This window comes from Protopterus annectens, chromosome 11.part0 (assembly GCF_019279795.1).
Source record: "Protopterus annectens isolate FY-2018-M chromosome 11.part0, PAN1.0, whole genome shotgun sequence".
NCBI lineage: Eukaryota > Metazoa > Chordata > Ceratodontiformes > Protopteridae > Protopterus > Protopterus annectens.
In genome coordinates, this window is record NC_056745.1 from 418,172,759 (window position 1) to 418,187,675 (window position 14,917).

General features: G+C 38.1%; 1 protein-coding gene across 5 annotated transcripts in view; it reads right to left on the reverse strand.

The window, feature by feature from the left end:
* Positions 1 to 14,917, reverse strand: part of ANKS1B (ankyrin repeat and sterile alpha motif domain containing 1B) — a 6,771,497-nt gene that overhangs the window by 6,687,896 nt on the left and 68,684 nt on the right. For all 5 annotated transcript variants that reach the window (XM_044087908.1, XM_044087910.1, XM_044087909.1 and 2 more), the window contains exon 3: positions 11,690 to 11,791. In XM_044087908.1, the coding sequence (XP_043943843.1) occupies positions 11,690 to 11,791 (102 nt within the window). The remainder of the gene's footprint in view (positions 1 to 11,689; positions 11,792 to 14,917) is intronic.

Sequence of the window (14,917 nt, forward strand, 5' to 3'; positions counted from 1 at the left end):
TAAGTTTATGTGTATGGATGAGTTGAATATAGGTAAGATAATTGGGTAGTTCAAGTCAATTCAGTTGGTGCAGGGAGATGCAGTAATGGGGAATGGATCTGTGGCCAGTTGCAAATTTTGAAATTTTACTGTAGCAGGAAGAGAGTTTTGATTTGAGGGAGGATTGCAGATTGGTAAGGATAGAGGCACCATACAGGAGGGAAGTGATGAGGTATGTGTTAGCAAGAGCGAGTCTGGTGGCGGGAGAAATGAAATGGTTGTGGCAATAAAGCATGCCAAGTTTCTTGTGAATTGTTTTGATATTTACATGAAGATGACTATCAAAATTTAGTTGGTCATCGACAAGGATTCCTAACAGTTTAGCAGTGGAGACTATTTCAAGACGAGTTGTATTTTGGCTGGTGATAGATAAAGAGTTTTTGTCTAGGGTGATGCTTTTAGAGGGAGGAAATATCATGAGTTTAGTCTTGGTTGCATTTAGTGCTAGATGGTTATCTAGCATCCATTGTTCTGTAGAGGAGAAGGCATCTTGGGTTAGTTTTGTTAATGAAGAAGTGGAGGTTGCTGAACAGATTATTGTCAAGTAATCCGCATATTGGATGAGGTTGACATTAGGGATGGAATGGTAGAAGTCGTTAATGAAAATATTGAATAGAAGGGGGCCTAGAATTCAGCCTTGGGGCACACCTGTGGGAGTGTTTAGGAACAGTGAAGTAGCTTTTTTCCACTTAACTGCTTGTTGCCTTTTTGACAGGTAACTGGTGAACCAGTTAATAGAGGAGTGGGATATATTTCGTTTAGAGAGCTTAGTAAGAAGAAGTTTATGAGAGATGGTGTTGAAGGCCTTAGCGAGGTCTAGGAGGAGGGTGGATACAATATGACCAGTGTCGCAAGCTTTGTTTATGATTTCTAGGAAGGAGAGGAGAATGGTGGTGGTGTTATGGCTGGGTCGGTATCCATGTTGGGTGGGAGTAAGAAGGTTATTATTGATAAGATAGGGTAGGAGTTGCAGGTGGATGCATTTTTCCAGAAGTTTAAAAATAGGGGGTAAGATAGTGATGGGGTGGAAGCTGGAGATATCATTAATGTTACCAGCTTTATGGAGTGGAATACTATAGGCCTTTTTCCAGAGCTGGGGAACATGGCATTCTGAAACTGATCGATTTATTAGGATGCAGATAAGGAAAGCAATGGCTTCTGTGGCTATTTTTAGGAAGTTGTAGGGTATTTCGTCAGGGGCATTAGAGCAAGGTTACAATTTTAGAAGAAGTTTTTTTTATGGCAGAAATAGGGATAGGGTTCATGGAGAAGGGAGGAGGTTGGGAGCTAGAGGTAGTGGAGGAGAAGAGGATGTATGGAGGTTGTTGTGGGGAAACAAGGTTATTAGTGAAGGATGATGTTAGTTTGGATATGGAATCAATAAAGAATGTGTCGAATTGAGTAGCTAAATCTAAGTCAGAGACATTTAGGTCAGAGCAAGGGTTTTCTTTTTTACCAGGGTTAAGAAGAGAGGAGATTCCATCCCAGAATGTTTTAGGGTTATTGTTGTTGTGAGTTTGGAGAGTGGAAAAATAGGCTTTATGGTCTGTGTTAATGAGTTTTTTTACTTGGTTGTGGAGTGTTTTGCATTGATTAAGGGAAGTACTAGTTTTAGTTTTATGGTAGTGTTTCCAAGCTTTATCATGGAGTCACATGGTGGCTAAGGTGTTCTCAGTTAGCCAAGGGATGGAGTTACTTTTAGTACATTTTGTTTACCAGGAAGCGATGGAATATAGCGGGTTTAAGAAGGTGTTACTAAAGTAAGTAACAGCATTTTCCAGGGGTAGTGTTTTGAGTGGGTTCCAGTTAGTTCTTTTTAGTGCATCAGAGAATGCATTGGGGTTAAACTTTATTAGGTACTGAGTAGAGGTGTAGGTGTGGGGAAGTTGTAGGAAGGAGGGAAGACAATAGGCAAAAGTGGGAAGGTGGTCACCTAGTAGATCTGGAAGGGTGCCACTTTTGGAGATGTACTGAGGATGGGAAACTAGAATCTAGTCTAGGGTACTGCCAGAGAGGAAGTCTTTGGAAGGTCTGGTTGTGGAGTTAATACGTTCAGTGAAGTTGTAAAGATTTATATTTAGGGAGTAAGTTGGAGATTGAATTGCGTCCCAGTTGATGTTAACATCCCCCAGGATTATAGTTTCATTGGTGATATTGGTTGAGAGCCAGGAGAGAATGTCCTTGAGGACTGGGGCATTGTCTCCAGGAGGGATATAAAGGGTGAGAATACATGGTTGCCTATTTACCTCTACCTCTTCAGAGGCTAGTTCCTGTATATTTTAATCAACCTACAAATTACGCTCAAGAAAACATTCCACTTTTACATTTAGAACTTGAGTGGTGTATTATCCTGTGGTAGAAATGTTTCTTGAAACTGATATTCTATATACGTTCATAGATTCATAGGTGTTTATTGGGCTAATGACCACAAGGGCCTTAAGCCCACCTATGCATTCCCTTGATGAGTGTAAGCAGGGTGTTGGGAGATGAAACATTAGCAAGCAGAGGATTGGGAGATAAACCACTTACAGGCTGCCTGTATCCATTAGAGACATAGGTGCCAAACCAGGGATGAATTTCCTGTTCCCATCCAATTGTTCAAGTTACAGTTGAATTTGGGTTAGGGAGGAACTCTGTTTCACATGGATGGGGAGCCTGTTCCAGAGAAGGGGTAGTCTCTAGGATACATACTGGTCTCTCCACCAGGTCCTATTTATATCACAGGTAAGGTTTAGTTCTTTAGAATGGGTAAATCTGGCGCTGTTTGTTTTGTGGATATGCAGGAAGTTCATCAGAGTGGGGTCTGACAATGCCTTATATGCTAGGCATAGATCTCCCCTCAGCAGCCTCTAGGAGACAGAATACAAGTATAGGGCCTTTAGGTGGTCTGCATAGGACATGTCACTTATGCCCTGCATTCTTTTAGTGAGGAAACTCTGGACGCTCCATTTGTTGGATATGCCTGGTTAGGTACATAACAAAGGGGGCACTGTACTCAGTGTTTGGTCTGGTGAATGCCAAATACAATGGAACGATGACTTCCTTGGACGTAAATGTCATGCCTTTGTTTATAAGTTGCACAACATAGAATGATTTCCTCACTATTGTAGACACGTGATGATCAAAGGCTAGATTACTGTCTATGTGTTATCCCACATCTCTGACTACTGGGTCAACTCTTAGGGGTGTGATATCAATATGATAGTTACCAGGGGTGAATGACTTCCTGTAGGATACTATTATGCATTCCTTGGCATTTAGTTTTAGTCCACAGCTCTGACAACAGTTGTTTGTCTGTGTCAGCTCTTCCTGGAGAATATTTGTGTCAGTGCGTGATTCAATGACAGCTCCTATTTTGCAATCATCCACAAATTTAGTCAGCCAGAGGCTACTGACATTGGCCTTGACTTCAGAGAAGTAAATGCAAAAAAGGAGCAGTCCCAGGACCAGTCCCTAAGGGACTCTAGTTCTCACTGGCCTCTTTGTAGAGGTGGACTCCCCAGCTCTAACTTCCTGGGTCCTGTCTGTGTGTCAACTGGCTATCCACCAAGTGTCATAAAGGTTTGTACCAAACCTATTAAGTTTGTCAACAATGCCTGAGTGCAGGATTGTGTCAAATGCCTTTGCCACATCAAGGTACTCAGTGTGAACTGTTTTGCCCTCATGCATTGCTTTGGTGACCTTCTCAAAGAAGTCCACCAGGTTAATTAGGCATGATCTGCCCTTGCTGAAACTAAACTTGAGTTGGATCCAGTGCCTGGAGGTTTTCTATGTCATTATTGATCGTTTCCAGGATCATTCTTTCCATGGCTTTGTATATGAGAATAGTGAGACTCATGGGTCTGTAGTTTCCAGGGTCTGTAGATGGCCCACCTTTTTGCAGAGGGATGACTGTTGCTGTTTTCCATTCATGAGGCACAAAGCCTATTTAGAGACTACAGGTACATAGCAATTTCAGAGGGCATGATAGATCATGTTTCATGCTGTTTAGAAGGCATCCTGGGATAGTTTCTGGAGCCACTGATGCAGTATTCTTGGCTTTAGAGAGAGCATTAAGGATCTGTTTCCTAGTGATAGCAGGGGGAATTATATTTGATGGCATTTCCTGAGGGGAGGTTGATGGAGAGAGAAGGGTAAAGTTGGAGCTGAATTAGTAGGCCAGTAGGTTTGCTATATCTTCTGGCTCAGTATAGGTAGTTCCATTTACAATGAGCTATGCACACTATTGTGTATTGCCTTAGAGGTTGCAGACACAGTTAAGGAATATCTTCTGGTTGTCCTTGGCCTGGGATGCAAAATTTACCTCAAATTTGGCTTTGGTAGACTTTATTTATTCTCTGAGTTGTTTGTTTAGTTTGATGAGAGAGCTTTTATCCTGCTGGGTGCTGCATTTCCTAATTTTTGCCATGATTTTCTTCCTTCTGTTATACAGCCTACTGATGCTGTGACTCCACCATGATGGCTTGTTTTAGAGTTAGTTCTGTACTTCTTCCTGGTGGGTACAGCTGCCTCTATGCCCCTATTAACATGCTTGTATAAGGTTTCTGTTAACAGTTCTGCGTAGACAGCAGTGTTCTCATGGATAATGGGGGCTTGAAATTTTGAAAGCACATATTATACCACTGTTCGTGCATTTACAAAAAAGAAGTACCACAGTTTTTTTTTTGTCTCTATTACTTCTTTTTTGTTTTGCTTAAATGGATTGAATAGATCTGAAGCTATGCTACTATACCTCCTATGGCAGTATTATCTTCTTGATCATTTACATAAATCTGGTTTCTACATTACAAAAATCCTGCCTGGCTAAACCTTATACATTTTTTTATAATTAAAGGCATTGTTAATACATCTGTCCTGCAAATTTGATCAAGGTACAGAGCTTCCTTATTCGTGAAACATAAAGTACAGTTGTGTAAGTGAACTTACATAACATCAGATGTTCAAATAGATCACTGCTGCAATAGCTTACAGCTATATGGGAAGTACCTGTCAAGGAATGGACATCTGGCCAGTTTACAAAAGTTTTTGAACACCTTACAAATGCACCATACATCTGATGAAGTTTGAGAGGGTGATGGTATAAAAGCAAAGGCCCTGGTGTCAAATTTCAGAGCCTCTGTTATGATAGGAAGGTTGATATGTAAGCAACCAGCTAGATTGCTTAATTTAGAAAGGTATGTTCTAGGAGGAAAGAGGGACGAGGGAGCAGAGGACTCTCACCCTCGCCAAAGAATATCTAGACAAAAAGAAAAAACAGAAAAAAATAGTATTGGGCTGGAGGGAGGGTTGCATTACTGGACTGGAAAAGTGATATAAATGAACATCTAGTGTTATGGCAAGTTCATTTACACAGCTGCACTATGTTCATCATTAGGTCACTAGTGGCGTAGCATATAGTTATATGGGATGATTACCAAAGCTTAGATAACCAGAGAGGAGAAAGAAGGATTTGGGATTCTGGTGACCTTGGAAAATAGGCCTAGCAAATCTTGATCTTGCTGTGGGGAAAGAATCAGGCTTGTAATGCTTAGTGAATGTGTGTATAGATGAAAAAGTAGGTGCATCTAGAAGTGTTCTATAGTCTATCCCTTTCCAAAATCCCATAGAAGCAGCCAGAGCTCTGACGGCGTAACCTTTGTCTTTCTGAGAAAGGGATGTACTATGACAAAAGCAGCAAAACTGTACAGAATGAGACAACAATTTAGATGTTGTCTGTTTTGACACTGGTTAAACTTTCATTCTATCATCAAAAGATGAGAAGTTAGATGATATTGTTTGGGCAAGATGTGAGTTACCAAGATCATGTTTGCAGAGTCTTTTGGATCTTTAAAAGAACTCTGGTTATGAAAGGAAAATGAGGTAGGGGAATAAAGGCATACAGGGACATTCCCGTCCATGGGAAGGGAAAGGCATGTTGTCATCCAGGCTCTTGTGTAAGGTGTCCTGGAGCAGAATTTCTTGAGTTCTCTATTGTGAACAGATGCAAACAGATCTACTTGAGGAAATCCCCATTAGCGGATAATTTCCTGGAAGATCTTGGTATGTAACTTCCATTCATGGGGCTCCCTCCTGGATGTGTTCAGTTTGTCTACCACAGTGTAGTGTTTGAATGGAATGTTAGTAGCCTGAAAGGACAGAGTGTGCTGAGTTTCAAGTTCCTAGGTAAATCATGGCTAATCTGCATGGGGGAATGACCTGGTTCCCTTTGTTTGTTTACATACCACATCAAAGTGGTGTTCTCTGTGATTGCAGTGAGAGTCCTGAAGTCCTCAAATGATTGGTCTTTTTATCAAGACCATTCTTTATTTGATGTTTATGAGATTTTTCTTGAAATGACAGTTTTAAAGACCATGCACTTTGATTTCCTTGAATACAACACCCCAAGCAAAACAAAACATCTGTGATTACAGACTAGGATGGGGGTGGTGGGTATTTTGGAACATCTGGATTTGTTAAGAACTGGTCTACCCACCATAACATTTATTTCCTGACAAAGTTCAGCACTGGAATTGGGAAATATGGGGGGGGGGGGTGTTGGTGTTGAATCCATACTGATCTGAAAAACTACTGAATTTTCATCATGTGTAATCTGGCTAGAGAAATCATCAGGATGGTGTGTACCATATATATCACAACATTTTAAGATAATCTCTTGCTGTAGCTACAAATCACTGAGAAAAATATAGGAACTGTATGCAGTACAAAGTTGTCTTTTCTGGAAGAAGACAAGCCATCATTAGTGATGTGTTTAGCACATAAACTAGAAATGTTATTCTGTAAAAAAAGGGAAAGAGATGGCCTCTCCAAACTGAGGTGAAAACCTAGATTTTGAAAGAGATTCTTGACAAAAAACAGAGATTCTACACACTTTTTAACAAAAAATTGCAACAATAAAACAATCTTCTATACGGGAAATGTGAATGTCTTTAAGTCTGCAAAAAGCAATTGCTGGTGCTAGATACTTTGTGAATACCTTTATAGTCATGGAAAGACGAAAGGGTAAAGAAGAGAACTGAAAATGTAAACAGAAAACTTTAAAAAGCATGTGAAGTTTTTCTGAATGGGTAATAGTTGATCAGTGTCTTTTAGGTCTAGAGTCACCAAGAAACATAGAGGGGAAAAAGAGATTAAAGGGTGGGCATTTTGAGTTTTGGAATCTTTATGTAAACGTTTAAGAAAAACAAGACCTAAATAGGTCTCCAATTTGTCTTTTTTGGGGGGGATGGGGCTCTAGAACATTCTTGAATAAAATGCCTTATCTTTTTCAGAATTTTAAACTGATTCTGTGATGCACTGAGATGGGAAGTAATCGGAGGAAAGAGAAGGCTTTAATTTTCTGGGTGTGCTGGGTCTCCCATATTTGGATGGAAGGAATTTCACTGTGACTTGTAACTAGACTGGATAAATTCCAACAACCAGAAGTTAGTTGTGACATGTTTCAAGACAGGGAGATAAGAAACATATTGTTCAAGGGAGCATTAAGAACCTGTTGCTGTAGCATCTTCAGTTAAATTATGGGATCTAAGCCATGCATATCTCTACATAACTGACCCAGTAATGGCTGCTTGGGATTTTCCATCATCCACATTCTATGAACACTTCAAAGAATGCTAAGTAAAAAAGACATAGAAGAATTCATGTTGAGTACGGAGGATTTAGTGTTGGAACATGGTAATTCAGCAATTACCAAATTCATATCAGCAAAATTTGCCAGCAGATATTTTGCCATGTGAGCCTGACAACTGACGATCCTAAATGCTAGGGTAGAAAATGTATATACTTCTTTCTCATACCTGTCAAAAGTCCTTCCATTCTTGTATGAAACTACAGGATTATTAACAGTAAGGTAATTTGAAGTAAAATTTTTAGCTAAAGAAATTACTTATGGATTAGCTACAAAGTTGCAACATAAGAATATGTGGGATTGTGGAACTTTATGCAGTCTCTCAATTAATTTTGACTTTTTGGAGAAGTACAAGCAGCATTAAAAATATCTCCCAAAGCACCAATAACAGGGATGGACAAAGGCTTAGGGGCTTCTAATTGCAATCAATCATAATATCTCTCTTTTGAATCTCAGATATTTCTTTTTCTTATTGGAAGAGGTATTTCATCTTATCTATGGGGTGTAAAAAGATATGTCATCTATGTGGGAATGCAATTTTTCGGTACTTATGTATTATCACAACCAGACTGCAAACCAGTCGATAATGCATAAGTAGCAATTTCTCCAGTTTGTACACAGTTTCAAAGAGCAATGTTTAAATTCTGTCCCTAGTTTGTGGGTCAGTTTTCACAAATGTGAATCATTATTTGGAAACAACAGACACAATAGATGAATGACTTTAGAATCAGCTACTGTTGTTTCCGGGAGTCCGTATTTACCGTCCTTTTTTGAAAATGTGTGGGTCTCCAGGGGCTTGAATGCACTTGTCAACACTGAAACCTCTCAAGTCTCCAGATTTCTGCTTCATATATGTAATGTATTCCTTGCAAATTCTGTGCTTCCAGAGTCATCATTGACTGTTAATGTCACTAAATCACAGCATGCGTTTTTTGTGACACTTCCTGTAAACCAAGTAATGTTGCTTGTCGTGGTGATATTATTTGTGTAAATGACATTAAAAAGCTAGAGGCCCATTGCATGGTAGCAGAAAAGATAATGGTATGACATGCACACTGAAACAGCACTCCAAATAAAATCCATGGAAGTAAGCATCTGCCATAATTGTTAGGTACATTTGCTATTGTAATACAGAACTCTGACCTCTTCTCATGTTTGGACTGTTGTCAATATCTGTTATCTTCCGGTCTACATCATCTGGTAATCTCCACTCCTCCTACTCTTACAGTATGCAACCATAACTTAAATTACATACAGTATGAGCTAGCAGCATTGTAAATGAAACTCAGTAACCTAGCAAAAGTAAGTCATAGTTTATAAAATAATCCCAAGAACGTTAATAAGCAAAACACTTCACTCACGGCGGTAAAGGGCGCTACCCAGGAAGAGGAATTTTTCTATTATTCCTGGTCCTGTTTCAGAAGCTAAGTGATATAAAAAAGTATTTTGCCATACACACACCCCATTTCACTGTAACATGAAGTACTATCGGTAGAACTTCACCACTTAGGGTGCCTTCGAAATCTGGTTGTGATATACGTAAGTAGTGATTTTTCTTAGACTCTGGACTCTAAAGAGCCAGCATAAGACACTTGTGAAGCACAGATTAGTCCAATCTCTTCAATGTAAGCCTGGAAATAACTACCTAAAGGTGAAGGAGGCCTTTTTCTTTTTAGATGAAAGGAAGCACGGGAAGCAGACTGCAGGAACTGAAAAGCCTTAAAAGAATGTTTGGCAAATGTATACCAGTCCTCCCTAGTCTCTTTAGTTGATGGAGTTGAAGGCAATGAAACATGCTTAGTCTTCTGTCTTTTTTGGAGCGATGAAAGACATACTCTGTGAAGTATCTGACATAGAGACTTCTATACAGAAACTGGTACCTATTCCATCATCGGTACTGGAGGGATACTGTCTGGCCCTTACAAAATCTACATGCAAGATTTTCCTTTCTTGGTGGTAGGTGTACTTCCCACTCTTGAGGTCGAGTGACTGACTGTGCTGCATTCTGGTTACTTTGTAAAAAATTCTGCTGCAGACTACAGAAAACCTGCCAATCCATTACAGGATTGTCCCCCTCCCCATACATTATCAGAAGGTGAGTCTGAATCAAACAGAATCAGAAAGTAACTGGACAGTTGTTCAGCATACAGTAACAGAAACACCAGTGTATTAAACTTAATAAATATAGGTTCACTGAAGTAACTAAAGTAAAAACTATACATTTTAGAATAAGTTGAGAGCACAATTATAACAAAAATAAATGGTTAAACAAAAAAAATGTACACTTGATCTTTAAGCTGGACAGTTTGTCTGCTCTTTAGAGTTCTTTATATCTCATGGGTAATACCTGGATACTTAATGAGCCTGTATTCTTGATTGGCAGTGCCTGGATACTTCATGATTCTGTATAACTCATTCTGCTCTACTGTTCAGTGAATTCATAAAAACAACTTGGGCATTTCATCTACTGTCAACACGGGTAACATAATGTGGGCGACCATCCATATTACTACTGCTATAGTTGCTATCAACTAGTACATCTACTACTATTATTGGCACTACAACTACTGTTAATGTTACTACAAGTATTACTATTAGTACTACTATTGGTATTACAACTTTTATTCTTTACATTACTGCTACTACTACTATTGTTACTACTTTCAGTACTATTAATATTACTACTTTTTCCTATTACTATTGGCACTACTACTACTTCTACTGCTGGTAGTAGTAGTACTACTGGTACTACCCCTACTACTGTTTCTACTGCTGTTTCTATAACTACTAGTATTACTATTGATACTACTAATGCTACTGTTACTGCTCTTACTACTAATAATACTTCTACTACTACTACACTGGTATTACTACTTCTACTACTACTGCTAATATTATTCCTACTATTTCTACTACTACAACTGTTAATACTGCTACTACTACTGTGACTATTACTTTTTGTACTACTGACACTACTACTGTAATTATTTCTACTGGTTTTAATCTAAAGGATACAGAATACCAAAAAGCACGTGGTGCATTGATGTTTTCATTTTCTGTACTGTTACATTTTTTAATCAGATAAAAAAGTTAGATTTTGAACATTATGACATCTACTTGCCTCAGCAGAATTTCTTTTCTTTTTTTTTTTTTTTTGTGAGGTCAGTTCTTGTGCTCCTAATGATTTGGATCTAAAACCATTCAAACTAGTGCTGGTTTCATGTATAACACTAGCAGTTTAGCCACACTACTTATTTTAGTGGTACACATAACACGACTAACTGGGCTGCAATTACTTCTGAAGGAATACATAATATAAGTATCTCATAAGCCAGCATTGTTGATAATATACATAATAACCCTTTATGTGCTTTTAGAGGTTCTACTGATAAATAGTGTCAGTACTTATTCATTAATGTGGCTACTCTCCAAAGTACTGCAGATGTTACTAACATAAGTGGCAGTGCTTTTGTACATTACTTTTCGAGTTGCACTATGGCAGTACACTTCTGCAGCCATATGTGCATATAAGCGAGCTCTATACTGATTCTATCTGTCCAGTTATGCCTATTATGTCCTTGTCAACTAACTTCTCATTTATATCCTCACGGTTCTTCATATTCTCTCTCCTCTTAAATTAATTGCCCACATTTCATCATCTGTTCCTTTCTAAACATTTCATTACTCTGCAGTTCAATCCTCCCCACATTATAGATTGGTGCCGTTCAATATGCATTTTTATGCTGTGTGTGGTACTGTTATCTGACAGCCCCTGCCTCAGCAATTAATAATGTCTTTTCACTGTCATGATACCTTCTTTTCTTCCTATCTGTTAACAGCATCCGTTATGGCCACGTATCTGTCTTCAGTGCTTCTTACTAGTTATGCAATGTACATGATTCTCTAGGTATCCTGACTGTGTCTTACAATATTTTGTATTATTTATTTTGTTAGTCAACTGATACAAATAGATTTGTGACATAACTTCATGACATATGTTCTTGAATAAATCATGCACAAAGTTACCTTGAATAAGTGCTGCAATTTGCTGTGATTTTTGAGATGGATGTTCTTTCAGAATATCTAACACTGTTCTGCCTTGCTCATCTTTAATAGTGATATTAATCCCTGTAAAAGAAACCCACACATTATGTTACAGTTTTAGTTTATAAGGACATTATCTTTCAGAATATGGTAACAATGTAATAAACTGCAGCCTGTGGCAGATATTAAAATAACATTTTTAACAAAATCACTTTTCTTTGTCAGCTGCTAAAAATGAAGCTTTTTTGCCTATATGCATAACTCATTGCAGATGTTTTCCATGTTATCAGATTTTATTTCTCATTAACTCCTCAGTTCTTACTCATATGACTGCCACTCCATTTTCTTTTCTAAAAGGCTAAATGACATTCTTGATTTTTACTTACCTCTGAATGTGAGCTGTACTTTATTATTTTTCTTACATTATTAACCACCAATACTAAACAGAATGTTTCAAGGGAGGGAACACAACTGGATAACTTACTTATGCTACTTGAGAAGAGGGATCCACGGCACTTACTTATTAACAGAACAGTCTAATGTGGACAGCTATGCAACAGTATCTTATTCAAATATATCAAAAACAGACTGTTTTGCATTTTTACCTTTGTTCACGTGTTACACTGTTAGTATACAACAGTAGTGAATGACCTGAGGTTTGGGCAGAAGCATCTTGTACCATACTGACGTCATGCAGTAGTCCTGAGACTGTCTGCATACTGGACAGATCAGAGTGAATGCAGTAGTCCTGAGGCTTCTTGCATGCTGCACAGATCAAAGTGAATCATCCACAAGTGTTTCCAGTTTGTTCTTGAAAATAGACACATCTAAATAGAGGGTCTTAGGCAGTATGCAAAGCAAATAAGTGTAAATACAAGACAATTATAGCCCCCTCCCCCCATATAATACTGGGAATGTGCTTCATAAATAGATTCATGTCTAGGGAAAGATAAAGCAATTAAATTGCTGCGTTTCTCTCTACAACCTGGTTTCCAGCAGTCCAGTGTGCCTAAATCTCAAAAACTGGATCCTTTCTTTACAAATATCCTAAGATTCTACTACATAACATATGAACACTTGTTAGGACCAGTGGGCAAAAATGCATAATATGGGTCATGAATTATTCACTAATAGAAGATGGGCTAGGAGAAACATTGATCCTTATTAGACACTTGATATTCTGAAGGGGTGAAGAGCCTGATAAAAAAAAAAAAGTTAATGTGCTGAGCATGAAACACTTTACTGTAGCCACTATTTTCTTTCACCTCAATCTTAGAAAGCTACGGTTAGCAAGTGGTAGGGGCAACTGTTATGAGTGGGAATTAAACAAATTAAAACTGACCTATTGCAAGTAACTACAGCAACTGCAGTTACAAAGACCTGCCATTTCTTTTCCCCAGCTAACCATGGATCTTAAAAAGTTGTGATTAGTGAGTATGGAAAATGAATAATTAGAACTAAAGAAAATAACTGCAGAGATGTTGCAAGGATGTGTGTGTGTGTGTGTGTGTGTGTGTGTGTGTGTGTGTGTGTGTGTGTGTGTGTGTGTGTGTGTGTATGTGTGTGTGTGTGTGTGCACATCTTGTAATTGTACATACTGCCCTTAGTGGAATATTTAACTGAAGTCTAACAGTAAAAAGACGAAACGCATTTTAAGGGTTATAAAAATACATTCATTTAATCAAAGTTATATATATGAGCTGTACAAAGTATCTATAGCTACAGCCATATCTACATCAATCTATCTATCTATATATCTATCTATCTATCTATCTATCTATCTATCTATCTATCTATCTATCTATCTAATCTCTCTATCTGTCTGGCTGTGTGTGTGTGTGTGTGTGTGTGTGTGTGTGTGTGTGTGTGTGTGCGTGCTGACAGTGCATTCATTAAAAGTGTACTACTTTTGTGTGAGGAAAATCCTCACTGTATGGAAAAAAGAGGAAAAAAGAAAAACAAAACTTTTTTTCAGGGGAGCTAGTCCTCGACACCCTCCCCAGGTGGAGGGACTGCACCCCCCCCCCCCATTAATTATATATGCTAACTCCAAAACTGAAGAATCCCTTGGGAAGGGATATATTTCCTAAACCTGAAGATTGTCAATCTCTCTCACTGTCAGTCATCTGCTTTGTCGACTAATGTGTGATGTCCAAATATATGTCAGCATTCAGGAGTTTTGACTAAAGTAATCACAGCCATATAAATATACATATAAATATATGTATGTATAAAGGGTCTGTATTGCAACATGTAAACCGAGTCTAAGTTCAGTAAATCTAAAACCATTTAAGCCACAATAAATAAGGACAAATCATAGAAAGAAAAAAGAAAACTGTTTTTGCATGGGGAGGTGAACAAGCCTCACCTACACCCCCATACCCCTATTTATTTATTTTCCAATGCCAACATTTCACAACAGTGTAAAAAATGGGAAACTCCAATAACTCTTTATGTGCACTGGTTCCCAAAAAAAACTCTTTGTGTACATTCTCGCAAACACCAACATCGCAGCATACCTATAACTGTGTAAGTCAATCTAACACGTGGTTCACTTATACTATTATCACAAAACTAACTACACATAGTCAAAAATATGTTATTTGATGAAATAAACATCAATGAAATCTTCAACATTTAAAACAAATAAATGGAACCCTATACACACACACACACACACACACACACACACATATATATATATATATATATATATATATATACAGACACACACACACACACACACACACACACACACGCACGCACACGCACGTATACAAGCAAATCATTCACTTAGCCACTAGACACTAGATGATCCTAATACATGTAAATGTTTTATTTGTTACAATTATGTTAACTCAAACAGAGAGTGAGAGGAGCAAGAAATGATAAATATTGTCCCCTCTTGGATTTAGCCCCCCAAGCCACTGCATTTAAAATTAAAAAGTTCATATATGTAACAAGTAAAAAGCTACCATTACTTATGTATTTATTTGCCTTTGTTTTCAGTGAAATTCTCTGTGGGCAAAGTCACTTTTGTAAGAAGGTCTGGGAAGAAAGCCTCCACGTTACCTACATTAGAATAAGCTAACAGCAAAACTGTACTAAATAAGACTCAGGACTACATCACTTAAGAGCAGATCGCTCTGTTACATACACTATGTAGTATTTACAGCATGTTAAGCTTTCACGCATTTATAAAACAGATTA